General features: G+C 34.3%; 5 protein-coding genes and 2 non-coding genes across 9 annotated transcripts; 6 read left to right on the forward strand and 1 right to left on the reverse strand.

Annotated features, from left to right (window-relative positions):
* Positions 1-5196: 5196 nt before the first annotated feature.
* LOC133690893 (uncharacterized) lies at positions 5197-9946 on the forward strand. 2 transcript variants are annotated; one of them, XM_062111168.1, is made up of 14 exons: positions 5197-5650; positions 5733-5875; positions 5965-6081; positions 6307-6421; positions 6645-6782; positions 7002-7097; positions 7214-7327; positions 7622-7690; positions 7887-7957; positions 8041-8134; positions 8343-8471; positions 8591-8680; positions 8785-8910; positions 9551-9946. In XM_062111168.1, exons 1-13 carry the CDS (start codon positions 5300-5302, stop codon positions 8875-8877), a joined length of 1620 nt encoding a protein of 539 aa, XP_061967152.1. In that variant the 5' UTR covers positions 5197-5299; the 3' UTR covers positions 8878-8910; positions 9551-9946. The 2 variants fall into 2 exon arrangements, with proteins under 2 accessions (XP_061967152.1, XP_061967150.1); XM_062111166.1 differs by lacking the exon at positions 9551-9946 and adding an exon at positions 8989-9088.
* Positions 9947-10623: 677 nt separating this feature from the next.
* On the forward strand, positions 10624-12213 carry LOC133692764 (peroxidase 9-like). The gene is made up of 4 exons (XM_062113896.1): positions 10624-10945; positions 11108-11299; positions 11414-11579; positions 11683-12213. Exons 1-4 carry the CDS (start codon positions 10679-10681, stop codon positions 12093-12095), a joined length of 1038 nt encoding a protein of 345 aa, XP_061969880.1. The 5' UTR covers positions 10624-10678; the 3' UTR covers positions 12096-12213.
* An 837-nt stretch (positions 12214-13050) lies between these two features.
* LOC133691311 (uncharacterized) lies at positions 13051-15986 on the forward strand. Its single transcript, XM_062111762.1, has 7 exons — positions 13051-13533; positions 13623-13768; positions 13855-14126; positions 14261-14415; positions 14581-14843; positions 15377-15439; positions 15562-15986. The coding sequence occupies exons 1-7, from the start codon at positions 13281-13283 to the stop codon at positions 15805-15807; spliced, it is 1398 nt and encodes a 465-aa protein (XP_061967746.1). The 5' UTR covers positions 13051-13280; the 3' UTR covers positions 15808-15986.
* A 1025-nt stretch (positions 15987-17011) lies between these two features.
* On the forward strand, positions 17012-20142 carry LOC133690621 (26S proteasome regulatory subunit S10B homolog B-like). Its single transcript, XM_062110849.1, has 10 exons — positions 17012-17203; positions 17472-17591; positions 17687-17823; positions 17917-18078; positions 18207-18293; positions 18406-18492; positions 18579-18716; positions 19426-19617; positions 19689-19787; positions 19876-20142. Exons 1-10 carry the CDS (start codon positions 17092-17094, stop codon positions 19948-19950), a joined length of 1209 nt encoding a protein of 402 aa, XP_061966833.1. The 5' UTR covers positions 17012-17091; the 3' UTR covers positions 19951-20142.
* Positions 20143-22456: 2314 nt separating this feature from the next.
* On the forward strand, positions 22457-25413 carry LOC133690934 (uncharacterized). Of its 2 annotated transcripts, none has more exons than XM_062111217.1 (8): positions 22457-22777; positions 22867-22959; positions 23207-23285; positions 23397-23466; positions 23920-23959; positions 24040-24174; positions 24491-24628; positions 24905-25413. In XM_062111217.1, the coding sequence occupies exons 1-8, from the start codon at positions 22491-22493 to the stop codon at positions 25185-25187; spliced, it is 1125 nt and encodes a 374-aa protein (XP_061967201.1). In that variant the 5' UTR covers positions 22457-22490; the 3' UTR covers positions 25188-25413. The 2 variants fall into 2 exon arrangements, with proteins under 2 accessions (XP_061967201.1, XP_061967200.1); XM_062111216.1 differs by having other exon boundaries at positions 22458-22777; positions 23388-23466.
* A 268-nt stretch (positions 25414-25681) lies between these two features.
* TRNAL-CAA (transfer RNA leucine (anticodon CAA)) lies at positions 25682-25765 on the forward strand. The gene has a single exon. It is a non-coding gene; the product is annotated as a tRNA-Leu (tRNA).
* Positions 25766-25817: 52 nt separating this feature from the next.
* On the reverse strand, positions 25818-25889 carry TRNAE-UUC (transfer RNA glutamic acid (anticodon UUC)). The gene has a single exon. It is a non-coding gene; the product is annotated as a tRNA-Glu (tRNA).
* Positions 25890-25978: the final 89 nt, after the last annotated feature.

The raw sequence follows: 25978 nt of genomic DNA on the forward strand, positions 1-25978 counted from the left end.
CTGTCTCTCCTGCTTTTCCTCATCCTCTCTCTCTCCCCTTCCCTTCCTCACTCTTCTCTCTGCTCTACCATTATAACAACAATCCATCAACAAATCAAAGATAAAAGCGAAAAGAGAAGAGAGAGATTATTAGCACTTCGTTGTACAACCATAACCAGAGTCAAAATCACAATGAAATGAAACTCCTCATCTTCAAGAGTTTATTAATACTAAATTTGGACCTAAAACTACTTCATGTTTTAAGACATCTAAATTTTTGGACATGGACATTAAAATTTTGAATTTTTTAATTTAAATTAAGTTTTAAGATTTTTTTTAACGTTTTGGTGGTCTTAAAAGATAAAAACGATTGGTTCGATGATGATTAAGGGTGTTCTTTTTATTATTCACGTGAAGTGTTCGGGCAGTTTGTGCGTACCTCGACTAATCCGCACAGGTTCTGAAATTAACGACCATGTAAGTCTTCAGTGGCCATTAATATTAGTAACCACGTGACTTGAACCTGAAACCATAAAAAAAAAATCTTTTAGTTCCAAGTTTTTACTATTGAATCATCTACTAGATGAGTTTAAGGGTTGATGCTTCTTAGTAGCTGTTGAGATTTTTAGCAAAAGTTATATTCGATCTCTATAGTTTCACAAATGTTTCAATTAAGTCCTTATAATTTCATAATATATATTTTACAATCAAATCCTTATATTTTCAATACTATTCATAAATAACTGCTGTCAGTCAGTCACTGTTCATGCATCAAATGGTATCTTGTGTATAAATGTTAAAACCGACATATTAATTTGCTAGTAATTTAACGGTGAAAGGACTGTTGCATAATTTTTCATAGTAGATGGATTAATTAATTTGTTTCGATGAACTAAAGGGACTGGTTTATAATTAACTCAGCTTAAAAAAAAAATCCCATGATTGAATGCGTGATATTTTTATACGGAGAACTATCTAACAAGTTTTTATTTTTATTTTTATTTTTATTCACTTTCTTTGAGTTTATATTGATTGGAAAAACACATTTAAGGTGGTTTTCATAATTTATTTCTATCCATCCACTATTTTACCAAAACTAAAATCCATACGACCTCTCTCTCTCATGGAGACGCTCCTTCACCGGTGTACAACAATGACATTACTAATGTCGTTAATTTCTAAGTAAATATAATAGAAAACTAATAAATTAATTTCCCAGGTTCACTGGATGAATTCATTTGACATTCTCAATTTAACAAGAAAAAAAAACGAACGTGAATTAAAAAGTATATATAAAAATAAAAAATTATCAATTCAACTAGTATTTATCATAGTTATTAAATCTAAATCAGCCTATTAGGTCAACCTAGTAGTTGGACCGGTTCGGACAAGGCAAAAAACCGGCATAAGCAAAACCCGGTTGACCTGTGACCCGGGCAACCCAGAAAAACCCGATTGAAACCCATTTTTTTTCAAATGTTTTTTTTCTTCTAACCAGAGACCTATTTTTTTATGTTTTTTAATTGGTTATTAACTCATTTAAAAGTTCACTATATAAATATATAAAAAATTATTTTTTTAATGTGAAATTCAAAACGCTTTAGTATATATACTTTATATTCACAAAAAAATTATTTTTTTAATGTGAAATTTGAAATTTTTTAATATATATACTTTATATTTGCAAGAAAAAAATTATGTTTTTTTAATATAAAATAAAAAAATAAAATAATTTTTTAAACTTTATTATTTATATGAATTATTTTTTAATTTTTTATATAAAATATTAAATTTTTAAATTTTTAAATTTTTTTTTAAATAATTCAAGTTAATCTACGTAACCCAGAATCCATCTCCGCAGCGGGTGAACTTTCGAATGGGATCTGATAACTGCTGTATTTATAATAAATATATGGATGTGCTGAAAAGACTCCCAAACAAGACCCATTAAAATTTTGTCGAGTCGGGGAAATCCCGCGAGTCACGTGACAACTAACGTAGGCAGGATGGTAGAGGGCCGAGCAGGTGGTCGCCAATGTTAATAATAATTGGTTCGTAACCCAACGCCCATGGTAGCCCAACAAATATTTCCCAGCCGGAAGGTTGTCAACTGAATTCTGAATTTATATATTTATTACTCCAAATGGGCTTATTTTAGAATACCATGAAAATTAAATAAAATAAATAAATTTTGAATTTAATATGCATGAATTAATTGATCGTTACCAATGTTTTGATATGCTCAGCCATTGTTTTTTTTTAATTGATGTAGATATCTCGATTAACTTGTATGGGTCTCAATTAATTTCACGAGTCTTAAAGTTAACAATCATGTAAGATTTTAGTAATCCTGAGGCTTATGAGACTCGAACTAATAACTTCTTGGAAACAAACCTAAGGTCTAATTAATTGAACTACACTCTTCAGGGTTAAGATTATTGGTCCTATGTTTTCTAAAAATCAATCTTAGTCCAAAGATTCATTTTCCATATTTTTTTAGTTTTTAATTTGAAAGGAGAAAAATGATCATTGAGTTTTGAGGGTAGAGAAAAAAAACTTGTTAATACTGATTTCGACCATTAGAATTATTGTTTTTTGTATTAATTTGTCCTATTAAATAAAATGAGTTTAATTGAGGTGTTTTTGTAATTTTAAAATTGCATGAAAAAAAATCTTATACCAGGAAGTTTTTGGATTTCAAATCATTTTTTATTTTGAACTGATTTTTAAGTTAATTGAGGGTATAAATAGGTACACTTAGGTTTTTAGATTTTTTATTAAGAGTTTTTTTATTTGAAACATGATTGAAAAATAGGTTTTTGAATACCAATCACTCTTGACTTGATTTTTATGCAACTTTGTAGTCGCTAAAATTTAGATTGGTCTGAGAAAGTAGAAAGAATTGTTGAATTTTGGTGATAAAAAGAAAAAAATCCCGGTTGATATTAATTTCAATATCAACTATTAAAATAATTGATTTTGGTATAAATAAATTTTAGTAGATGAAATGAATTTTATTAAATAGTTCTGTTATTTTAAAATTGCATGAAAAAGTAAATCTAACACTTGACAGAGGTTGTTTTTGGTTTCATGTTAATTTTATTTTTAACAGATTTTTAAGTTGCTTAAGAGCGTAAGCGGGTTCACTTGAATTTATTTTTATTATTTTATAGGTGTTTTTCAGTCGATACATGGTTAAAAAATATGTTCTTGAGTTTAAAACACTCCTGCTTGTTTTTCATGCAATCCTTTGATCGCTGGAATCCAGGCTACAGACTTCTTTTTTAAGTTGTTTCTTTGGATTTCCACCTGTTTCAGAAGGTTATTTGTTAAAAGACATCACTAAACCTAACTCACCATTAAAATTTTCAAGTTGAAATTGTTTTTTCGCAGTCAGGAAAGGGGTAAAACGCAACAAATTAAAAGCTTGGAAAGAAAGAGTGGAACAAGACACAGCTTCAATTAATCAATATTTATATCCAAAAAACAAACAATATGCCAATAAATCGAGGATAATCATTCACCATCAGAAGCCCATTTTCGTTGCAGATCACTCTCTCTAACTGTTTACATGGGCATAATTGAGAGGTGAAGAGAGAGAGAGGAGAGTAGTGCAAACTCATTTGTTCATTTATCTGTCGTTTTTTCCATTACAAGACATATTCCTGTGCTCTAATGACTTTCTTCCTCTTTGAACAGAGAAGAAATACAGGCAACAATAAGGGCTAAGGGGCCGATCCAAACCAGACTAAGTATCGCCATTACTTCTTCCATTTTTGAAACGCAGCCGTGATCTGAAGAGCCAGTTTTCAACACTAACACATCTAGAGGTACAACCACACCTAGGATAATCAAGTAACACGCTAAGCAAAGGCAAAATTGAATCATTGTCCAGGAAAGAAATTGTTGCCCTGTTAAACATCAGCGCATCTGATTTATAAGCTAGCAGCATTTTGTATTGATCCAACACGCGGGTGATTTGGCAGATCTGCATTATCTTGGTCCATTAATGGGTTGCTCTAAAGCATTAAGAACTAAACAGATTGCAATAATTCTTTTTAAGATCATGAAATTACTAAGATCGTGAAGAAGTTTGAAGGTTTAATATAAGTTTTCATTTGTATTGAAATGTATTTTATGTTTTCAAAATCACCCCTTTAACAATACAATCTTGGATTTAAAAAATGGGTTTCTGTATTATTTTTTTAAGAAAAACTTTTTGTGTGGTTCGTAATTTCAAAAGGGTTATTGTAATTTGTTTGAGAAAAAAAGTGAGATCTCCCGTATCTTTAAGCATGACAAGAACAAATCTGGGAAAATATATTGCATGGAGAGATTTAATTAGACGCATGATCAAATCAGAAGGCCCTCATTGAATCGAAATAAATTTGTATATAAACACACCGACTGGGCTGAAGTTTTATAAGGGAGAAGTCTTAAACTTTAGCGAAAATAGAGAGATTAAACGTCTTTGTTTAGTGAAGAGACAAGCATGGACTCGCCAGCTTGGGCTATTCTTTCGACGCCATTTTTATGCGTTTTGGTCATTGCAGTGGTCATTGGTTGCCTGAGTGATGTTGCTATCCCCATTGCCATCTTGGTCAAGGGAGACCGGTGCTACTCTCACAAGACAAGGGTATTCGCGGCGGTGTCCCTGGCGGTGCAAATTGTTTTGTGCATATGCTCATCGATCTGCAGGTCAATTGCCAGGAGACGAAGCACGAATAGATGATACATATCATGGAACTTGTTCTTCCTAGTTTATGAAAAACACCACAGGTGATTACCATGTAATATAAACCTAAAAAAATATCCCACCATTTTTCTCAATTTTTTTTCATTTAAAGTAATTAAAAAAATCTTCTTCTAAATTGGATTCCCTAATCGGTATATATATACTCGTTTGTAATTGGATTCCAAACTTATAATTTTATTGATTTGAACTCAAGTATTTTAGAATATTCTCAATTACATCCTTTAATAAGAGTTCATTAACTTTTCCATCAGATTTATTTATAATTATATCTTTTTATTACAAATCACATGCACAATAAATGAAAAGTCTTGACAGATTGACCCAATTGTCAAATTTGGGAAGGTTTTGAGACCTGATAATAAAACTTAAATGTCTAGGATCCGATTGAGAATAAATACACACTTTCGGAACTAAATTGATGTTTCCCAAAACAATATACAGTAACTAATATATCCATACATTAATAAAATAAAAATAAAAAACACCAAATAGCAAAAAAGTCGAACTATCCAATTCCAGAGCCGAGACTTGTTACCAGAAGGCAACTGTAAGCACTACTACACCATGATTGTATCCCACTGCTCTCTAACACGACCCTGGCATCCATCAATTCACGAACCCTATTTCCCTAAACTTAAAAAACCAAAATCCCCTCTAATTCTCACTTCTAGCGTAACCTATTCCTTAAAACTCACGGCCCATGTCCTCCCTCAAGGAACTGAAGTAGTGTCCCCTGACAACGTTCTTGTACAAAACCCAGTAATTGAGACCATAGAAGCAAAAGAAGAAGAAGTCCATGGAGTTTTCAATGGAGTGGCCAGCACCAAATCAGAAGATAAAACCCCAGTGAAGAAGAAGAAGAAAGAAGAAGAGGACAGCTTTGAAAATAGGTTCCAGCTTCGAAATGGAAGAGAGGTTATTTTTTAAGTCTTTTTTTTTCCTTTTTTTAAATAATTTAGTAGCTGTTGTCTTAATATAGTAACTGTTTTTTTTTTAGGTTTACGAGGAGAAAGCTTATCTGGTTGGAGTTGAGCGAAAAGGCAATACGGTTGATGCTTTTGGGATAGAGGAGTCCCTTGAAGAATTGGGACAGCTTGCTGATACTGCTGGAGTTGCAGTTGTTGGTTCTACTTATCAGAAGTAAGTGACATGTTTTTTTTAATTTTTTTTATGAATTTGTGAAATTTCGATGAAAATATTGGATTGCTGGTTTTTCTGGTTGTGTTTAGACTAGCTTCTCCGAACCCGAGGACTTACATTGGATCAGGCAAGGTGGCGGAAATTAAGAGTGCGATACATGGACTAGGTGCTGAGACTGTAATATTTGACGATGAACTTTCTCCGGGGTAAGGTTATGATTTCCTTTGACTTGTCTATGCAAATGGTCTTTGTTTGGATTGCTCTTTGATGAGATGATTGTTGGCGATGTCGATTCTGTGTGGTTCTTGAACTCTTTGTGATTGTCATGATTAATCTAGAAATAGTTTATTGTCATTGTTTAATTAACTTCATCTATGCTGTATTTTGCAATAAAGCTCTACGTGTGAAGTTTTGTTTTGTTGATCTTGTAGACAACTGCGTAACTTGGAAAAGATTTTTGGTGGAGATGTTAGAGTTTGTGACCGCACTGCCCTTATCCTGGATATATTCAACCAGCGAGCAGCAACACATGAAGCATCTTTGCAGGCATGATTACTGTTGCACTTCGTGTCTAGTAATACATTTCTGATTATCCATGTGAACATGCTGATGATTTTGTTGCTGTAGCATTTTGGAGCTCTTAACACATATTTAAGTAAATGTTGTCATCAAGTTTTAAGAAAGAGGTTAAACATGACAGTCAGTCCTCATAACTTGGAAAGCAAAAACTGTGTATGCACTAACACTGAAAATTATGTGGTCTTTCAAGGTTGCACTGGCTCAAATGGAATACCAGTTACCTCGACTAACTAGAATGTGGTCTCACCTTGAGCGCCAAGCTGGAGGCAGGGTGAAGGGTATGGGAGAGAAACAAATTGAAGTAGATAAGCGCATCCTCCGAACTCAAGTATGTAATTTTTCTTGCACTGAGTTTTTTTTCCCTTGATGTATCATTATTTCCTATAGAACATCCTATTCCGCAATGTGAAGTGATTCTATTTCTGTGATATTTGGATTTAGTAATGGTAATTGATTTGCTGAATTTGTCTTATGTACTTTGTAATCAAAAGTGATGATTTACATGAAGTTGATTTGGCATGATTTTCTGTCTCATTTGCTTTGCTAGATTGGTGTTCTTAAAAAAGAGCTAGAATCTGTTAGAAAACATAGAAAGCAGTACAGGAATAGGCGTACCTCTGTTCCTGTCCCTGTAGTATCTTTGGTAAGTAAACACAAACATTCTATTATCTATCCTTTCTCTACTAATCCAAAACAGAAAGAAAACAACAGAGTGCTGGCCCTAACATATAGTTATGTCATGCATTTGACTGTATTTAGGTTGGTTACACAAATGCTGGAAAGAGTACACTTTTGAATCAATTAACTGGAGCAGATGTTCTTGCCGAGGATCGGCTATTTGCGACACTTGATCCGACTACAAGAAGGGTTCAGGTCAGTCCAACAAGTTAGGAAAATATAAGGAAAGAAAAGTCTTACTTATGAATTGGCTTAGCCGCTTAGGTATAATCTATTTTGTATAATTATGCATGTGCCGAACTAAACAAATATTGCTTTCCACTTTGTGTTGGAAACTTTTGTGTTTATGAAGCCAACTTGAGATTGTAGTTACACAATGGATTTCTTTATATTTTACCAATCAATAGGAATTTATATTACAATGTTTTTGGCAACCTGGCCTATTGAAACTGGCAGCATGTACTCACATTGCTGTTTGGTTGCTTCCAGATAAAGAACGGGAACGAGTTCCTTCTGACAGATACTGTTGGTTTCATCCAAAAGCTCCCAACTACTCTTGTAAGCCCTTCACTGCTTTGATGTGAAGCTCCGTGATCATCTCCCTTCCCATTTTTCATGCACAGCTCAAGGGTCTAATGGTTTTATTGGCTTAACCAACAAAGAAGAGAGTTAGGATGAATTTTATATTATAGATCTCAAGTTGCAATGGAGCTCAAGAGTTTTGACTAGTCTGCAAATGAATTGCTTCCAACAGGTTGCTGCTTTCAGGGCAACATTGGAGGAGATATCAGAGTCATCGCTATTGGTACATGTGGTTGACATCAGGTATGATATTGACCAAATGATCAATTGAATTTGTTCCTGATTATCATTGCCATTATCTTATACCATACAACTATCAAGTTCAGCCATCCACTGGTGGAGCAACAGGTACATGCAGTGGATGAAGTTTTGTCGGAACTGGATGTATCATCAATTCCAAGGCTGATGGTTTGGAACAAGGTATTTTAAGATATTTCCTGGTGATTCTGATTACATTCACTAGAAACTTGTTCACCTCTACATCTATTAATCTTCACAGTAGTGCTGTGATGTTTTTTTTCCCTGTGGACTCTTTTCCGATGATTTACAACTAGAAACAAGTCCAAAACTTTTTCCTGCAATCTTAACTCTGTATGGATAGCATCATAGCCACTGCTGCTTATGGCAGGTTGACAGGGTCAGTGATCCTAAAAAACTAAAGTTGGAAGCAGAGAGAAAACAAGATGTTGTTTGTGTGTCTGCTTTGAATGGCGATGGGTTAGAAGAATTCTGCAATGCAGTTCAGGAAAAAATGAAGGTATCAAGTTGGTGAAAAAACCCTGTTGTTTACTGAAACAGATTACTCTGTTCATTCTTGCTAACTGCACTGGAGTTTCGGTTGCACTTGAAAGCCTCAACAATTTTCTTTTGTCGTAGGATTCTATGGTATGGGTAGAAGCTTTGGTTCCTTTTGACAAAGGGGAGCTTCTCAGTACCATACATCAAGTTGGAATGGTAGAGAGAACAGTGAGTATTTTCTAGATCGTTTTCATTTTCTTCTATTGAGAACCAATGTTCTCTCATTAGTTTTTTGTAACCTTCCCCCCCCCCCCCCCCCTAATCCTGAATAGGAATACACAGAAAGTGGGACATTGATCAAGGCGCACGTCCCGCTTCGTTTTGCAAGGTTGCTAACTCCTATGAGACAGTTGTGTGCATCGTAACTCATAAGCCTTGTTGGATGATTTTGTAGAACTGTAAGTACTATCCATACTGTTCATTATCATGTATACATGTATCATCCAACTTACAGTCATTTCTTTCTATTTTCTAAGGGGGAGAGAGATCACCTATTGTTGTAGATAGATTTTCTTTTACAATCCATCCTTGTAATGAAAGCTTCTAGCGAATGATTATATCACGAAGCTTCAGTATTTCCCAGCCTAACAAATTTGAAAAGGGATTTTTGTGTTTCTTACTTCCCGCATTAACCTTTATCATTGCTATTTTGCTTAAGTTAACGGTTCTAGCAAACAAGAATTCTACCCATTTATAACCCTATTGTTATAAATTGTAAATAACATTAAAAGATTTGAGTTGAAGATACTGTTAATATGAACGGTGAACCATCTCTAATTTAGGTTAGGTTTTTAGTTGAATTGAATGAGTCATTGACGTAATTAAACTTATTTGATCTAATTAAATTTTAATAATTTAGTTGATTCGATAAACCTGATCAGGTTAATGTTTTCTACAAAAAAAAAAAATATATATATATATATATATATATATATATATAATCATTTTAATGAGAATAATTAATTTGAGTTTGGGTTGATGTAATTACTGACGAAATAACGGTGAGGTAACGGTGATCCATACTTTTTTTCATGACAGTCACTAGATCGGACTGTACAGAACTCACCCTTGACTGCAACGGAAATCCGCGTCTTTGTATCGCAGCATAAGCTCTTAGCATAAGGGCTAAGCATGCTTTTGGAACATGATGGGTGGATTGGACATGCCACGACCATGAGAAAGGAAAAGGCTACGAAGGGAACTGCGTTGGAAGAGGTCAAAACGTCGTAGTTCTACAAAGCACAAGTTAATCCACTAATAGTAGGTGATAAGTTTCGAGAAGGAATTGAGAAACCTGTGGGTGTCATTTTTCTGCAATGGTGTTTCTGTAACCCGAGGGCCAGGGCCCAGGGGCTTAGCCATGACTACTTGAATCGTTTAGCCCAAGAAATTCGAAAATCAATATTGAATAAGTTAGTGAGTTATATTTGATAATGTGAAACAAAGCATTTTTTATTTAGAAATATATTAAAATAATTTTTTTAATTTTGTTATATCAATATATAAAACATTAAAAAAATAAAATTTAATATATAAAAAATAAAATATTTTTAAAATTAAAAAAAAAAACCAAGCTCATCATATTAATTGTTTTAAAATCCAGACTAGCTGGTATCCTTGGGATATAATTACCTTGGAGTTCGAGTTGAAAAAATAAAAATAAAATTGATTGGATAGTCAAAATCTAATCATTAACTCAATAACTGTTTTTTTTTTAAAAAAAATTAATCAACATTATATTATTTTTATTTTTTTCCCCGCAAAACTATGGTCATGATATGATTTTTTTAACAAGTGCACTAGAAGGAGGGAAAATAAATAACAAATATATGCGTGAATTTTTTGAGTGGCGTCACTGATTAACCTCATGACATGGTGAAACCGCAAGTTGAAAGAGGCAGGCTCAGAGATACTCTTGTGATCTTGTCTTGGAGCAGGTACTACCAGAAACACTTACACAACCAAATTCATCAACAAGCACATGTATGTACTCTTCTATGCCGAAAGCGGCATACAAACAAGAAAGACATGGTCATATCTATCCATATTAGGTGTTATAGAAGGATTTGGTAAGGGACGCGTTTGAGTTGCAGATATAAGTAGCAGAGATGGCAAACAGAGAGAGCCCATCACTGTCTACACTGAACTATAGTAATCCTCTTATCCATGGCTTTCTCTAAAGCGAGTTTTAGTTTCATTTTCATGATTGTTCTCCTCTCATCAACAACGAGCCTAGCTCATCCTGGTTTGGGCTGGGGTGGAAAGGGTGGTCCTTTTGGTGGTGGCTCCTCTGGTCTGTTCACTGGATTCTATCAGTATTCATGTCCTCAAGCTAATGACATTGTCATGTCAGTGTTAAGAAAAGCTATTGCAAAGGACCCCAGGATGGCTGCCTCTTTGCTAAGGCTTCATTTTCATGATTGCTTTGTGCAGGTCATACACCTAGTTTTGTATTTTTCTTCATCTTCTCTGCATTTTATCTTTGTTCTTCGCATATTCTGTAACCATTTCTTTGAATTGATCACATCATATGGCCTTGAGCAGACTTATAAGCAACGTATTGCTTGATTAAATTGTCATGTTATTGATCTTCAGGGTTGTGATGCATCGGTATTGTTGGACGATAGTGCAAAGATAGTGAGTGAGAAGAATTCTGGACCAAACAAGAATTCCCTCAGAGGATTTGAAGTCATTGATGAAATCAAGGCTAAGTTGGAAGAAGCATGCCCTCAAACTGTCTCCTGCGCAGACATTCTCGCCTTGGCAGCTCGTGGCTCAACTGTGCTAGTAAGCAAAATCCAAAACCAAATTCTACCTTCTGAATTCTGAATTCTTGGCACCTTATGCCATTTATTAACCCATTTTTTTGCTAACAAAAAACCGGTTGGTGTTTTGATTCAGAGCGGCGGGCCTAATTGGGAACTCCCATTAGGAAGAAGGGACTCAAAGACTGCGAGTCTGAGTGGCTCAAACAACAACATCCCTGCACCCAACTCCACCATTCAAAACCTCATATCATTTTTCAAGCGTCAAGGCCTTAATGATGTTGACCTTGTTGCTCTCTCAGGTTTGAACACAACACATCCTTCTGCGTATGTTAATATTTGTCACACCACATTATAACACAGATGGATCATTTGATTATTAATTTGAAAACTGCCATGTTTCAGGAGGGCATACAATTGGGGTGGCGAGGTGTGTGACCTTCAAGCAGAGGCTATACAACCAAAATGGAAACAACCAGCCAGATCATACTATAGAGAAAAACTATTTCTTAGATTTGAAGTCAGTGTGTCCAAAATCTGGAGGAGACAATAACATTTCTCCCTTGGACTTGGCCTCTCCAGCAAAATTTGACAACACTTACTTCAAGCTCTTACTTCGGGGCAAAGGGCTTCTCACTTCTGATGAAGTGCTTTATACAGGAAAAGTTGGCAAGACAGTTCAGTTGGTTAAGAGATATGCTGAGGATGAGGGCCGGTTCTTTGAGCATTTTGCCAAGTCTATGGTTAAGATGGGAAGCATTAGTCCTCTTACTGGTTTTAATGGTGAAGTTAGGAAGAACTGTCGCCTTGTTAATTAAAATGAGTAATTATGTAACCTGGTGAAGAGCATTATGTATTGTATTAAGCTTTTAATTATGGTGGAATCCGGTATCTGATATGAATTGAAGTGTTGCAATAATAGATGCTACTTGAGTACTTGTCCTGATTTTATTTATTCGAGTTAATTTCTCTTCTAAATATAAACGAGTGCTTTTTTATTTTTTCACTTTCTAAACTCAGTCATTTTCCTCTCTTCAAAATATTATTTAAAATGACATTTCATAGCATAGTTGAATTCAATTCAACTTAATTTAAACTAAATTTTATATGAATAAATTTTGAAATTTATCAGATTTAATTTTTTTATTTATGATCTGATTAACCTGATCAAACTTAATTTATACTTGATTAGATCAATACTAAAAAATTAAAAATAATTAAATTCTTATCATTTCTAGATAAAAATAATAGATTTAAGTTAACCCAACTCAACAAGTCAATTCCCTAATCCATGATTTATATAAAATATACTTTATTAAATTATTAAAAAAAGAGATTCTAATTTTAGATTTTTTGAAAAGGAAAAGTATGAGAGTTAATTAAGTTGCAAGCCCATTAACTAATTAAATAAATACTAAGTGAAAAGAAGCAAAATAATTATAATGAAAGAACACTAGCAGTGCATGACAAAAGGAACAATAGTCAGGATGTTGATATTTATAAGAGATAATCAGAATTTTGTTATTTTGCTACATTTAAATAGTTATGTATTTTCTATAATTTCTTATATTTTAATTTATATATTTTTTTTATATAAAAATCCCTTCTAAAGTATTTCCACATCAATAATAAAAAAAAAAGGTATCTAATTAAAGTTTCTAACAAAAGTACGAGTACTCAAACAAACAAAAGTAAACTAGAGGGACTCACATAGAAATTTGATATAGCATATGCACTGAATCTATAACTACCGCCTCATCTCCTATTATTTAAAATCGTCGGTCGCCCAGTATAATTGTCGTCTGGGCTGGACAATGTGGAACCAACGACATGCCAAACATCTCAACGGATCGTAAACAAACCAGTGAACACTCCATCCAACGAAGTGGAACACAAGATTTTGATTTTTGATTCCTAATTTGATCCGCGTCGACTCCGATTTCGAAAACTGCATCAAACCAGAGAATTAAAATCCACAAAACGGCGAGCGAAGCAATAGTAAAATGGGAAAACAAGCAACCGCGTGGAATACAATGCAGAAGAAGAGATGGACACTGATGATTCTGGCTCTGTTCACTCTCTTAACACTGACATTCTTCTTCTTCACGAGATCCGCATTCAATTCCTGTAACTCTACTGACCATTTCCAAGCTCAGATTCAATCAGCTTCGCAAACATCAAGTTCAGGACCGAATCCTCTTGGTTTCATGAAATCAAAGCTCGTTCTCCTTGTCTCTCACGAGCTCTCTCTTTCTGGTAATCAATTTCTTCTTCCTTTTCTTTTCGTTTCTGTTTATTTCAGAGAAGAAAAATGTACTAAGTGGAGATTTAAAATAAAATTGAAGGCGGACCTCTGTTGTTGATGGAGCTCGCGTTTTTATTAAGAGGAGTTGGAGCCGAAGTGGTTTGGGTCACCAATCAGAAACCGGCCCAAGCTGATGATGGTGTTATTTACAGCTTAGAGCGTAAAATGTTGGACCGCGGAGTGCAGGTAATTCTTTTTTTGGTAGATGTGAATTAAATTATTAAAATTTTAACGGATAGTTGAAATGGATAATTTGGCTTTAAAATTTTTAGGTTTTTTCTGCAAAAAGTCAGAAAGCGATAGATACAGCGATGAAAGCTGACTTGGTTGTTTTAAATACTGCTGTTGCTGGGAAGTGGCTGGAAGGTGTTTTGAAGGAGAATGTGAAGCAAGTTCTTCCGAAGGTTCTGTGGTGGATTCATGAAATGAGAGGGCATTACTTCAAATTAGAGTATGTTAAGCACCTCCCTTTTGTTGCAGGTGCTATGATTGATTCGCATACGACAGCAGAATACTGGAAGAACAGGACTCGAGAGCGATTAGGGTATGCAAGTGTATGAATCACATCAGTTTAGTAGAGTGTATATTATGGCTCACATTGGAGTCTATTTGGATTTTACTTTGCTCTGTGCTTTTTTTCCATCTGAAAAAAAAAATTGTACGTATCTTTGGTTTTAGGATTAAAATGCCTGAAACATATGTTGTCCACCTTGGAAATAGCAAGGACCTTATGGAAGTGGCTGAAGATAGTGTAGCCAAGAGGGTGCTTCGTGAGCATGTTCGAGAGTCTCTTGGGGTGAGGGATGATGATCTACTCTTTGCCATCATAAATAGTATGTTCTCCCTGCTGATGAAATAACTTTCTTGACCTATGTTGTTCCATCAGCCAGTGAAAGAGAGAACTGTCTGTTCAAGTTTTCAATTTCCACTATCCATTCTAGCGAATGTTCATCGTGAAATTTTTTGTTTAATGAACATTAGAAACCTTGTTGTTGCAGGTGTTTCGCGTGGGAAAGGGCAGGACCTCTTTCTTCATTCTTTCTATGAGAGCCTCCATCTGATGCAAGAGAAGAAGCAGCAGGTGCCATCAGTGCATGCAGTAATTGTGGGAAGTGACATGAATGCTCAGACGAAGTTTGAAACAGAGCTGCGTAATTTTGTTTTGGAGAAGAAGATTCAAGACCGTGTTCACTTTGTAAATAAAACCCTGACTGTTGCTCCATATTTGGCTGCGATTGATGTTCTTGTGCAGAACTCTCAGGTTTGTTCTGCAGATTTAACTTCTGAATTCTCATTGGAAGCAACATTGTGTTTTTATCAATGTTCTTGTTATTTCATCTTTGGAAAAAGGACAAAAAGGCGCTATTGAATTTTAAAAAAAAATCTATGAGCACTTGATCAATTAAAGCATCACACGAGATTCCAGGAAACTCTTAAACTGCCTAAGCTTTTTCGTAGAGGACCATTTCTTATTACTAAACTCTCCATTTAGAAATAGTCCTTTGGTTCTTCTTTGAACAGGTCCTTGTGCATACATCTCTACACTCAATGCCCTCTTGTCTGAATATGTTGATGCAGAAAACTAGTCTTGTGAAAGTTAAATACAATAAGTAAAGGGAAAAAAAGGATGAAATTGATAATCTAAAAGTAGTTTTGCTCTGCCATTGATGCCTTGATTCTTTTGGTCAAATTTCATCTCACACATTATTTTGGTCAGTTTTCCCCTTTGTGGATAAAAGTTATTCTGCTAAGCACTAGCTTTCTTGCTGAAATTTGAAGTTATTATTAATGTAGGCTAGAGGAGAGTGCTTTGGGAGGATTACCATTGAAGCAATGGCCTTTCAGCTGCCTGTGTTGGTGAGTCTTTCAGTCTATGCAAATATACTGCCCCAAAACCTACCGATTTTTGCTTTCTTTTCCTGTGTTCTGTTTCAATCTAGGTGTTAATTTTCTTACTCGTTTTTATTGCAATTTTCCAGGGCACTGCAGCTGGAGGCACTATGGAGATTGTCGTGAACGGCACCACAGGCTTGTTGCATCCTATTGGAAAAGAAGGCGTGATTCCTCTTGCAAATAACATTTTGAAGTTAGCCACACATGTTGAAAGAAGATTGACAATGGGAAAGAAGGGATATGAGAGGGTGAAAGACATATTCTTGGAACACCATATGTCACAGCGAATATCTTTTGTGCTAAAAAAGGTGTTGCAGAAGGCCAAGTCATAGGCTAGGCTATGTTTGACATTGCGGTTCAATTACCGCAATTGTAATTTTTAAAAAATTTAATTTTTTTTGTGTTTTTTTTATCGTTTTAATCTATTTATATAAAAAATAATAAAAATATTATTTTATTACATTTACAAACAAAAAATATTTAAAAAAACAATCTAATGATTTTGCTTTTCCTTGTATCAATTTTTTGGTGGAAAGTTTTCCTTTGTATCATATGTATTCCAAAACTTAATTTCCATAGATATTAAAATTTATTTTAATTGATTAAAATCAAGTTGCTCTCTGAACAAATTTTATTGTGTTTAGGAAGTAATTGATGATTTTATTAGCTATTCTCTGATTTACTTAAAAAAATAGATATAAGTAAAAGAAAGAAATTTTAAGTAAAAATATTCTTATTATTTTTTTAGTAGGTCACGAGTTTCATTTTATTTTATATATATATATATTGTTAAGGTAGACTCATGAAGTAATAAAAAGAATATGACTAATTATTTTTTAAGCACTTAAAATCTTTGCTCTCTCCTTTGATTTCTTTCATAAATTTAAAATAATAATTTTTAGTCATTCTTAATTTGCTAAAAAAAATAACTTGTCATCATTATTTTTTTATTTAAATATGAAAAATAATTTAAATAATTTTTATATCAATAAGGATCAATTTTTTAAAAAAACAAAAATTCTTAACATCACTCTTAATCATAGTTATAAAATTTTAATTTTAATTTGATATCGATCATATGTTAAAAGGATTAATCTTTTTTATTAACTTTTTTAAAAAATTAAAATAATATTATTAAAAAAATCACTAATTGTATTTTATCCTATTCTATTAAATTATAAATTAATAGAATTTTCAATCAAGTCAACTAGATAAATGACTTATTCTATTTTATTTTAACCCATACTCATTTATTTGTTAAGCCTGTACAGCGTTTTATGTTGGATAATCACGGTTTATTTTTATATTTTGAAAAAAAATTTAAAATTAATTTTTTTTAATATTTTAAAACTATTTTGATGTATTTATAATAATATAAAAATACTTTTTTAAAAACATATTATTTTAATATATTTCAACACCACTAAAACTATCAATAAGCCTGCGCCGAAGTAGCAGCAAAGCTACAGATTACAACGACGTCGTTTATCAGCCAGCATACGGCAAATTAAAATTGAAGTATAAAATCAGGCGACCCTAGCTTCAAGTCAGTTGCAGCGGTTCTCTTCCTCGACAAAGAGAAGGTAAATTCTCAGCTCCATTAACAAGAAAGAAGAATGGCAACGATAAGCAACGATGGAGAAGACGCAGCGCGACGTCGTACTGCAGAGGCGGATTATCGCAAGAAGTTACTCAACCACAAAGAGCTCGAATCCAGAGTTCGATCTAGTCAGTCACTCCCTCCTTTACTACTTAGTTTACTTCAAATCATTTCTTTAATTACTTTAATCAAAGATCTAATCTGATTTCTTAATCGGCCTTTTCTCTTTATTATTATTATTATTATCATCTTTTTTTGTATTAATCACCAAATTTCTTATTTTATTTTTGTTTCAATCCAATTTGCCTGCAGAAATTAGGATAATTTTTTTTTTTTGTGAATTTCGTATCAAATCATAAGCTATAATAGTATGGATAATGCGTGTCTATTTTGCAGCGAGGGAGAATTTGAAAGCTGCAAAAAAAGAATTTAACAAAACAGAAGATGATTTGAAGTCTCTTCAAAGTGTTGGTCAGATTATAGGAGAAGTTCTTCGACCTCTTGACAATGAACGCTGTATGTTTCTTTCCCCCCCTTAATCTTCTGTTCTTGCTCTATATATATGGTTGATATTTATAGGCATTTGTTTGATTTATTTCTTTTAAATTCAGTGATTGTCAAAGCGAGCAGCGGGCCGAGGTATGTGGTAGGCTGCCGTAGTAAGGTGGATAAGGAAAAACTGACTTCAGGAACTAGAGTGGTTCTTGATATGACAACACTTACGATCATGCGAGCTCTTCCACGTGAAGTAAGTCATTGTGGAGTTTCAGAACATGTTTTTATGCCAGAATTTATAGTGTCGTGAATGATGTTTGATGTTGTGTGTGTTTGGGGCTGACAGGTTGACCCAGTTGTTTATAACATGCTGCATGAAGATCCTGGTAATGTGAGCTACTCAGCTGTGGGTGGTTTATCTGATCAGATTAGAGAATTGAGGGAATCTATTGAGCTACCTTTGATGAACCCTGAGCTTTTCATTAGAGTGGGGATTAAGCCTCCAAAGGTCTCATTTTATGTTTTCCCCTTCTTTTCCCTTGTGATATACATATAAAGTATCAGCGGTAATATTTATGCCAGTATGAATAAAGTTAGATTATATTTCATCTTAACTTCTTGCTCACTTTCTTTCAGGGTGTCCTTCTTTATGGACCTCCTGGTACTGGGAAGACATTGCTGGCTAGGGCTATTGCAAGCAACATAGATGCCAACTTTTTAAAGGTCAGATCCTGTTTCATCTATTCAGCCCCCTTTTTTTTTTTTCCTTTTTTATGTTCTATTGCTTGGAATTGCCCCCTGTGGTTAACATGCTGCCCTTTCAAACTGGATTAAGGTTGTTTCAAGTGCCATCATTGACAAATACATTGGAGAAAGTGCTAGGTTGATCCGAGAAATGTTTGGGTATGCACGTGATCATCAAGTAAGAGTCTTAGTTCCATGAATTTTTTTTTATTCTGACTAATTTATACCTCCATTAAATATACAATTTGCTTTTTGTCTCTGAAGCCCTGCATCATTTTCATGGACGAGATAGATGCAATTGGTGGACGCCGTTTTAGTGAGGGAACAAGTGCTGATCGTGAAATTCAAAGAACATTGATGGAGTTGCTTAATCAACTTGATGGATTTGATCAGCTTGGGAAGGTAAATTTGGTTTATAATCTAATACCACTTTGTGAGTTGATACTAAACAAAAAAAATTCCTTTGGGAGGCACTTTTGTGAAAAGATGGGTGTGGTTTTTCTATTTGTCATTATTTTCAAATGTGTATAGTGGGTTTGCTTGGGATCTTCTACACTGTGCACTGCCTTCTGAATCCTGTCTGGTTTGGTAAACTCTTGCTGTTAGCTTGTTGTTTTGGGGGAAGTGAGTAATATCAACATTGCATTATGGGTGTGGTTTTTCTATTCTTCATTATTTTCAAATACATACAGTGGGTTTGTTTGGGATCTTCTGCACCATGCACTGTCTTCTGAATCTTCTCTGGTTTAGTAAACTCTTGCCGTTGGCTTGTTATTGTTGGGGAAGTTAGCAGATATGAACATTGTGTTTGCATGTGACTAGGCTACTGCATCATCCTCTTCATGACCCTTAATTTTGCTCTAATTCCCTGTTGAAATTTGTGGGCCTTGGACTTCAGTAAACTTAATGTCTGATAATTTGGAGATTTAAAATAAATCTCATGTAAATGCATGTGTTAGCTTATATCTATATCATATCTCTGTTGCGTGTGTTAGCGCTGCATCTTTTGCCAGCCACTTTCATCTACTAGTTTTCTATATACATGTTTAGATGTTTAAGTTTGCAGCCACTGAATAATTGGGGAAATTGAGTGTTCAATTGTGTGTTGTAGGTTAAAATGATAATGGCCACAAACCGCCCTGATGTTCTTGACCCTGCACTTCTTCGTCCAGGAAGATTAGACAGAAAAATAGAGATTCCACTACCAAATGAACAGTCAAGAATGGAAATCCTTAAGATCCATGCTGCTGGGATTGCCAAGCATGGGGATATTGATTATGAGGCTGTTGTGAAACTTGCAGAGGTGAGTTAGTGGTGACTTCGGTTGTTACATGCATATATCGTTCGCTTAAATGATTGTTGCATATATCTCAGGGTTTTAATGGAGCTGATCTTCGTAATGTCTGCACGGAAGCTGGAATGTCAGCAATCCGTGCAGAACGTGATTATGTCATCCATGAAGATTTTATGAAGGTAAATTTTAGTACACACAGAATGTTGTTGTGCATTTTTCTTTCCAAATATATGTGCTCAGTTATATGCTGGTGGAAATTTATTGCAGGCCGTACGAAAACTTAATGAAGCAAAGAAACTCGAGTCTACCGCGCACTACAATGCTGATTTTGGCAAAGACTAGATTCGAACCTTGCCTACAACTACAAGCCACGGAGTTGTAGTCGATGAGTCGAGAATTTGGTGTCTTATATTTATAGGACATTTGTAATGGCAAATTTTTATTTTTCCAATCAAATCATGTATCTTATATTGGTTTTTAGTCTCGAAGTACATCATGGGTTATTTATTTTGGTTGAAATTTAACCTTGGCATATGTGAAGCTTCATTTATCCATTGCTATTTTGGTTGAAATTTAGCCTGGCCTTCAACTGACACCCAGCAAATACACTACCTCAACAGAAAAAAAATGGCGAGGAGGACACGATGAGGCAAGGCAACCAGGCCCATCCTCAAGCTAGGAAAAACAGAGAAAGAGGGAAGCAGACGACAGGTAGTCCTGGAAAAGTCACGTTCTTCGGTATTTTACTCGGTAAGTGTATTCTGTAGCTATTTTCAGTTAAAAACAACTCAAAAGTCATCTTTACCATCTTTTCAATCAGAGGGAAAAAAAAATTGAAAACCTATTTTCACATCTGAGTTGAGATCGAGTTTTTGCGAATCATTTTGAAGTTACTAGATACCTCCAATTGACTCGATAGGGCAGGTTTTATAAATTGGAGGGTACATAGTCCTTACTCTAAGCAGAAATCAGCGTTCTGATCGCTTTTTCTCTTCTCATTTGTTTCTCCAATCAAAGCCTCTTTCAAAATCAGAGAAAAATATTTTGGCAACGATCTGTTACAAGTCATGAGGATTGCAAGTTTTATGAAAAGGTTTATTTAAATCTTGATGCTTTATTTGCTCGTGTAAATTCTAAAATTTATTTGAGTGAGTGAAAAAACATGTTTTTTATATGTTATAAAAAAATATCAATAAAAATCTCATATTTTTCATTGAATAAAGAAAATCATAAATTTTAAGTCAAGAAAAATTTGGTGGAGAAATGGATTAGAGTGGTAATATTGTAATCAACTTACATAATCCGTGAGTGAATAGCAAATCCCACATATAAATGATCCTGAACTTAATTTTCAGCTCAATTGAGGACTTATTAGTTGTTAGTGGCACTTGCCCCGATAAGTGAAAACCCACGACACAACCCTTACTGGTAACTAGGATCAATTAGCAAGTACACTGAAATTGAGATAGCAGACCTGATATTAGGAAATGTTTTCTCCTTGTACATCAAGGTTCAAATTTGATAAATACGCTGAAAAATACAGGTAGCTTTTGTTTGTATGGATCCCCGTGTTTTGTTTTTTGTTTTTCATTTTGAATTAAATTTTTATTTGGTGTTTTAGTATTGTTTTAATATGTTTATGCCAAAAATAAATTTTTAAAAATATAAAAAAATATTATTTTAATGAATCTATAATTACTTGAAAAATATTTTAAAAAATAATCATTATTACAGTAATAAATACTACTAAAATCTACTAGAGTTTCCATCCTATTATAACTAGTTATTTTTTATCAAATTTGAAGAGTAAATCTAATCTCGATCAAAAAACAAATATGATAAGGAAAAAAAAAACATTTCACTATACAAATTAATATGTCGCTTGAAACAGCACATTTTGGAATGTTTTTTTTTTTTTTTAGTTTCTATAGTTTTTTCAATTTAAAATATCTATAATTGAAGTTGATTTTATTATTTCTTTTACTCACACCTCCACAACCAATAGTTTGAGAATAAAAAGGAAACGAGAAATGTCATCCAATAATAAATAAAAAATTGAATAATAAAAACAATTATTGATTATTCAAATAGTTACTTATAAAAGAAAAATATACTGACAAGGATACAAGGAAAGAGAATTAGGAGAGATAGAAATAAAAAAAAATCGAACTTTTATAAAAAATATTCTTATAAGACAATTCTTTTTTTTTTCTTAAAATGGTTCAATGGATCGAGTATTAATCATTATTACTTAAATACTCTAAGATTTCTCCCATTAATCGAGCTAATTGTTAGTTAATCAAACATTGTGATGAGTCAAAATATTTGGTTAAAAACTTTTTAAATAAAAAAAATAATCATATAAAATGTATAAAATGAATAAAAATTTGAACTTGATGTAGTCAAACCCAAAATAGTCTGGGTTTAATAAACAAGCCAAACCGAAAAGATTTGAGTTTGGAGGTCAATTAAACTTAAGATAAAGTGAGTCTAGAAAATTGAATCTACCATAATTCAATATTTTTTTAAAAAAATAATTTAAAATAAAATTATATGGTAAAATTAATATTATTAGTTCTTTAATATTTCGATATGCCTACAATTAAATTTCTTGATGTTTAGGAATCTCTCAATCTTCAAAACCCAATGGTGCAATATTTTGAGAAGCAATTGCATGATTGAAGTATTCCCTTTTCCATGAACAACAAAATAAGTGCCATGCAGAATGGGCTTTACTCTAATAGATTATACTGTAACAGGCTCATATCAATCCCAGCCCAGGTAACAGATTAACGTGACTGTGATAAAGCCCAATCTAAGCCCATTACCACCATGATCCTTAAACTTTAGATTTGTCATTGTCCGTACTAACTCCAACTCCTATGCCCAGCTTCCCCGCGACCAAAACTGATCCGGCACTCCAAATTACACCCGATTTCTCACAATCCGCTATGGAGATAAAAATACCGGCACGCTTTCCTCTACAAGCCGGTAGTTTTCCTTCAAACTCAAAAAAAACGTCAACGTTTTTGCCTCGTGTAGCTGCTTTTACAACCAGTTCACATTCCCTAACGGATAAATCGGAATCCGAATCTCAGAATCGGATGTTCATTCTCGGCATGGGATTTGTGTGTCAATTCTTTGCACAGTCCCTTCAAAAAGAAGGCTGGTAACTCCTAATTCTCCGAGTTTTGAAGCACGGTTGATTTTTTATTAAATCACTTAACAAAAACGTTGTCGTATTGGATATTTTCTCAGGTTAGTTACTGGAACTTGCACGAGCAAAACGAAGAAGAAACATCTTGAGGAGAAGGGATTTCATGTTCACCTTCTTGATGCAAATCAGCCAGAGTGTGTTTTTGCTTTATTTTTTATTTTCTTTAATTTTTTGTTGACTTTTATTTAAAATGGAGTGATTGGAGAAAAAAACTTATTAATTTTTTTTTTTTACTGCTGGGATTATTTATTTCTTGAGTGAAGATTTCTTGTCATGAATTAGCTGTCTAAGTCATTATGTGGAATTGTTATTAATGTTGAGATTTCTTGCTTCAAAAGTTGTTGAAATTTTGCTCTTCATTATTTATTTATTTATTTTCAGATTGAGCACTCTAAATGCTTTGAAATGTTACACGCACCTCCTGGTCTCAATCCCTCCTGTTGGGTGCGCTGGTGATCCGGTATGTGAACTGCCTAGTTGAATTCTATGTTTGATATTGCTTGAATGCTCCCTAAACATGAAATGTTTGATTCTATGCTATTGATTTCTTGTCATTGTTAAGATGCTTCAGCATGAAGAACTTTTAAGAAGTACGCTGTTGGACGGAAATCTTCAATGGCTTTGTTACTTGTCATCTACCAGTACGTATTTTGGTATTATAATTCATAAATGCATGTATGGATGAAAGTCAAATGCTTGTTTGTGTTCTTTTACTTGCATATATATGTGAATATATATTCCAGCATTGATTATTTTGAGAACTTTATCATCTATTTTTTTATATAGATCGAGTGTGGTAAGTGAAACATAAGTTGATATATATAATAATCTTCCTTTAACATTAGATGCAAAGGCAGCTGCATTTCAACAAATGGTTGTTTCATTCATTATGTTTCCAAGGAAATAGAGATTTAGGGAGAATTACTGCTGAAAGGCTGCATTATATAGGCTTGAATGTCTTCATGAATTGTTAGGGAGAAGACAAAGACTTGGGTTTTTAATTCCCATCATCTGAATTTTTTGGCAAGTTCCAACCTCTTCCATCCTTGCAAAATAGTTGGGTTTGACTTGGTGATACTTCATTTTGCTCGCAGGTGTATATGGTCATTGTGATGGTGCTTGGGTGGATGAGGAGTAAGCAGAGGACCCTTATGCACTGCTGTGTAAGAAATATAGCTTGCATGCCACTAATTACTTGCATTATCATGTGACAGTTATCGAACCAGCCCTACAAGTGAGCTAGCTAAATTGAGGTTAGATGCTGAGGAAGGATGGCTAAATCTGGGCCAAAGCCTGGGGTTTTCCACTCAAGTATTTCGTCTTGGAGGTATCTATGGTCCTGGAAGAAGGTTGTAATCAGCATCTCTATATGCCATATTTGTTTGTGCTGACCCACAGCTGCCATTGAAGAGTATCCGTATCACTTCTCTATTCCAAGTTCTCACTTTTCTCTTCAAGAATAAGATGCCTACGCTAATTAACCCCAACGTTGAGTGCTAGCAACATCCCTTTATTATTAGGAGCGATAGGTGTTAATATATCACTTTGTTTTTTTTTTCCCCGGGAGAAAGCATGCACTTCTTTTTGGTTAGTTGGTAGTTAACTGTTAATATTTACCTGCTAAATATGGTGTGGTGCGGCTAAGTTGGAAACAAATTTTGGCAGCGCTGTCGATACAATAATCAAGCAAGAGCCACAGTCAGAAGGTCAGAAGATGAGAAAATCGAGGCAATACACTGCCAGAGTTCATGTTGAGGACATTTGTCAAGCACTCAAGGCTAGTATTTACACGCCATCCTCCAGGTGGGCATTTATAAAAATAATTCTTTTATCGAGTTTCTTGCACATAATTCATTAGATTTGTGAGAGGAAGTAAGTCTGCCACATTGAAAGTAAAACCCCCAACTTAAACCGAACCTTAAAAAAAATATGACATATCCTTGTAGGTATGCCATGTGCTCATTGAACCCTATGTCATTTTACCAGTGTTTATCAATCTCTCCGTTTAACTCCAGGAATTTAATATTTTTGTTGGTTGTCTGAAGTGCATCTAGATTCCACTGAATCTCCCTTTTTCAGGGGAATTTACAATATTGTGGATGATGACCCAGCTCCTCGTGAAGAGGTGTTTACATATGCAGAGGACTTGATCAAGAAGAAGTGGCCAGGCCACACTAAATGGAGCTCTAATTCTGCTAGTGCTGCATCACCTACCAAGAAGGATGATTCAAGAGGAGATAAACGGGTTTCCAATATGCGTATGAAGAGAGAACTAGGAGTGAGGCTTCTCCATCCAAGTTATAGATCAGGATTGCTAAGTATTATTGAGCAAATGGAAAACCCATTTCACTGTAGTCCATGAATTTTGTGAGTCACAATGTTGTTGATATCCGAAACTGAAAGGAGCACAGGTTATAGTCAGAGAGGCTGTGTGAGGAAGTATATTTGTTCTTTGTATCAGCTCATGTTTTGTGTCAATAAAGAGTGAACAACACTCGTGGAGGTGGAGCGTCCAATCATTAGTTGATCTTCTTGGTGCTGGACCATTTGACAGCCAAATTATAAGGGAACTGATTGTGATCTTTTTATGTTTCCGGTGCATAATCATTTGGAATGTTGAGTTCGGATCAAAATACATATTAAGGTTTTTTAGAGTTATTATTTTGGGACCAGAAAATGAATAGATCCATCTCGCAGGTCGTTCTTCTTTGCGAATAATTTGGTCATGACGGTATCAAGAAGGAGAACCAGACCGGCGATATTCTTCAATAAAGCAAAATTATCCAGAATGTGGTGAATATATTAAAACAAAATAACTAAATCAAGTTCAATGATATCTCTGACCAACCATCGGACGTCAGGATGGCCGAGTGGTCTAAGGCGCCAGACTCAAGTTCTGGTCCTCGTGAGAGGGCGTGGGTTCAAATCCCACTTCTGACATTTTCTCACTTCTTTTTTTTCTATATTTTTTTTGTTGAAAAAAAGATAAAAATTCCGTTGCCGGGAATCGAACCCGGGTCTCCTGGGTGAAAGCCAGATATCCTAACCGCTGGACGACAACGGATGCTTTTCTCTAACCAGCTCAGTAATTTATAATACCTAATAAAAACTGCATTCACACTGGCTTCTCTTCACATCAACTTCGTCGCGGGC

This window comes from Populus nigra, chromosome 4, assembly GCF_951802175.1.
Source record: "Populus nigra chromosome 4, ddPopNigr1.1, whole genome shotgun sequence".
NCBI classification, from domain to species: Eukaryota; Viridiplantae; Streptophyta; class Magnoliopsida; order Malpighiales; family Salicaceae; genus Populus; species Populus nigra.

What these genes read in the sequence shown, in the direction of transcription:
- LOC133690893 (XM_062111168.1), top strand. Translation starts at nt 5,300, where the DNA reads ATGATTGTATCCCACTGCTCTCTAACACGACCCTGGCATCCATCAATT. An exon ending in GTTGGTTCTACTTATCAGAA is followed by an intron (nt 5,876 to 5,964) that starts GTAAGTGACATG and finishes GGTTGTGTTTAG; the next exon opens with ACTAGCTTCTCCGAACCCGA. An exon ending in AGCGCATCCTCCGAACTCAA is followed by an intron (nt 6,783 to 7,001) that starts GTATGTAATTTT and finishes TTGCTTTGCTAG; the next exon opens with ATTGGTGTTCTTAAAAAAGA.
- LOC133692764 (XM_062113896.1), top strand. Translation starts at nt 10,679, where the DNA reads ATGGCTTTCTCTAAAGCGAGTTTTAGTTTCATTTTCATGATTGTTCTC. An exon ending in CTCGTGGCTCAACTGTGCTA is followed by an intron (nt 11,300 to 11,413) that starts GTAAGCAAAATC and finishes GTTTTGATTCAG; the next exon opens with AGCGGCGGGCCTAATTGGGA. An exon ending in TGACCTTGTTGCTCTCTCAG is followed by an intron (nt 11,580 to 11,682) that starts GTTTGAACACAA and finishes GCCATGTTTCAG; the next exon opens with GAGGGCATACAATTGGGGTG.
- LOC133690621 (XM_062110849.1), top strand. Translation starts at nt 17,092, where the DNA reads ATGGCAACGATAAGCAACGATGGAGAAGACGCAGCGCGACGTCGTACT. An exon ending in TGGGGATTAAGCCTCCAAAG is followed by an intron (nt 18,079 to 18,206) that starts GTCTCATTTTAT and finishes ACTTTCTTTCAG; the next exon opens with GGTGTCCTTCTTTATGGACC. An exon ending in GGTATGCACGTGATCATCAA is followed by an intron (nt 18,493 to 18,578) that starts GTAAGAGTCTTA and finishes TTGTCTCTGAAG; the next exon opens with CCCTGCATCATTTTCATGGA.
- LOC133691311 (XM_062111762.1), top strand. Translation starts at nt 13,281, where the DNA reads ATGGGAAAACAAGCAACCGCGTGGAATACAATGCAGAAGAAGAGATGG. An exon ending in TCACGAGCTCTCTCTTTCTG is followed by an intron (nt 13,534 to 13,622) that starts GTAATCAATTTC and finishes ATAAAATTGAAG; the next exon opens with GCGGACCTCTGTTGTTGATG. An exon ending in ACTCTTTGCCATCATAAATA is followed by an intron (nt 14,416 to 14,580) that starts GTATGTTCTCCC and finishes TTGTTGTTGCAG; the next exon opens with GTGTTTCGCGTGGGAAAGGG.
- LOC133690934 (XM_062111216.1), top strand. Translation starts at nt 22,491, where the DNA reads ATGCCCAGCTTCCCCGCGACCAAAACTGATCCGGCACTCCAAATTACA. An exon ending in TCCCTTCAAAAAGAAGGCTG is followed by an intron (nt 22,778 to 22,866) that starts GTAACTCCTAAT and finishes ATATTTTCTCAG; the next exon opens with GTTAGTTACTGGAACTTGCA. An exon ending in GGTGCTTGGGTGGATGAGGA is followed by an intron (nt 23,960 to 24,039) that starts GTAAGCAGAGGA and finishes ATCATGTGACAG; the next exon opens with TTATCGAACCAGCCCTACAA.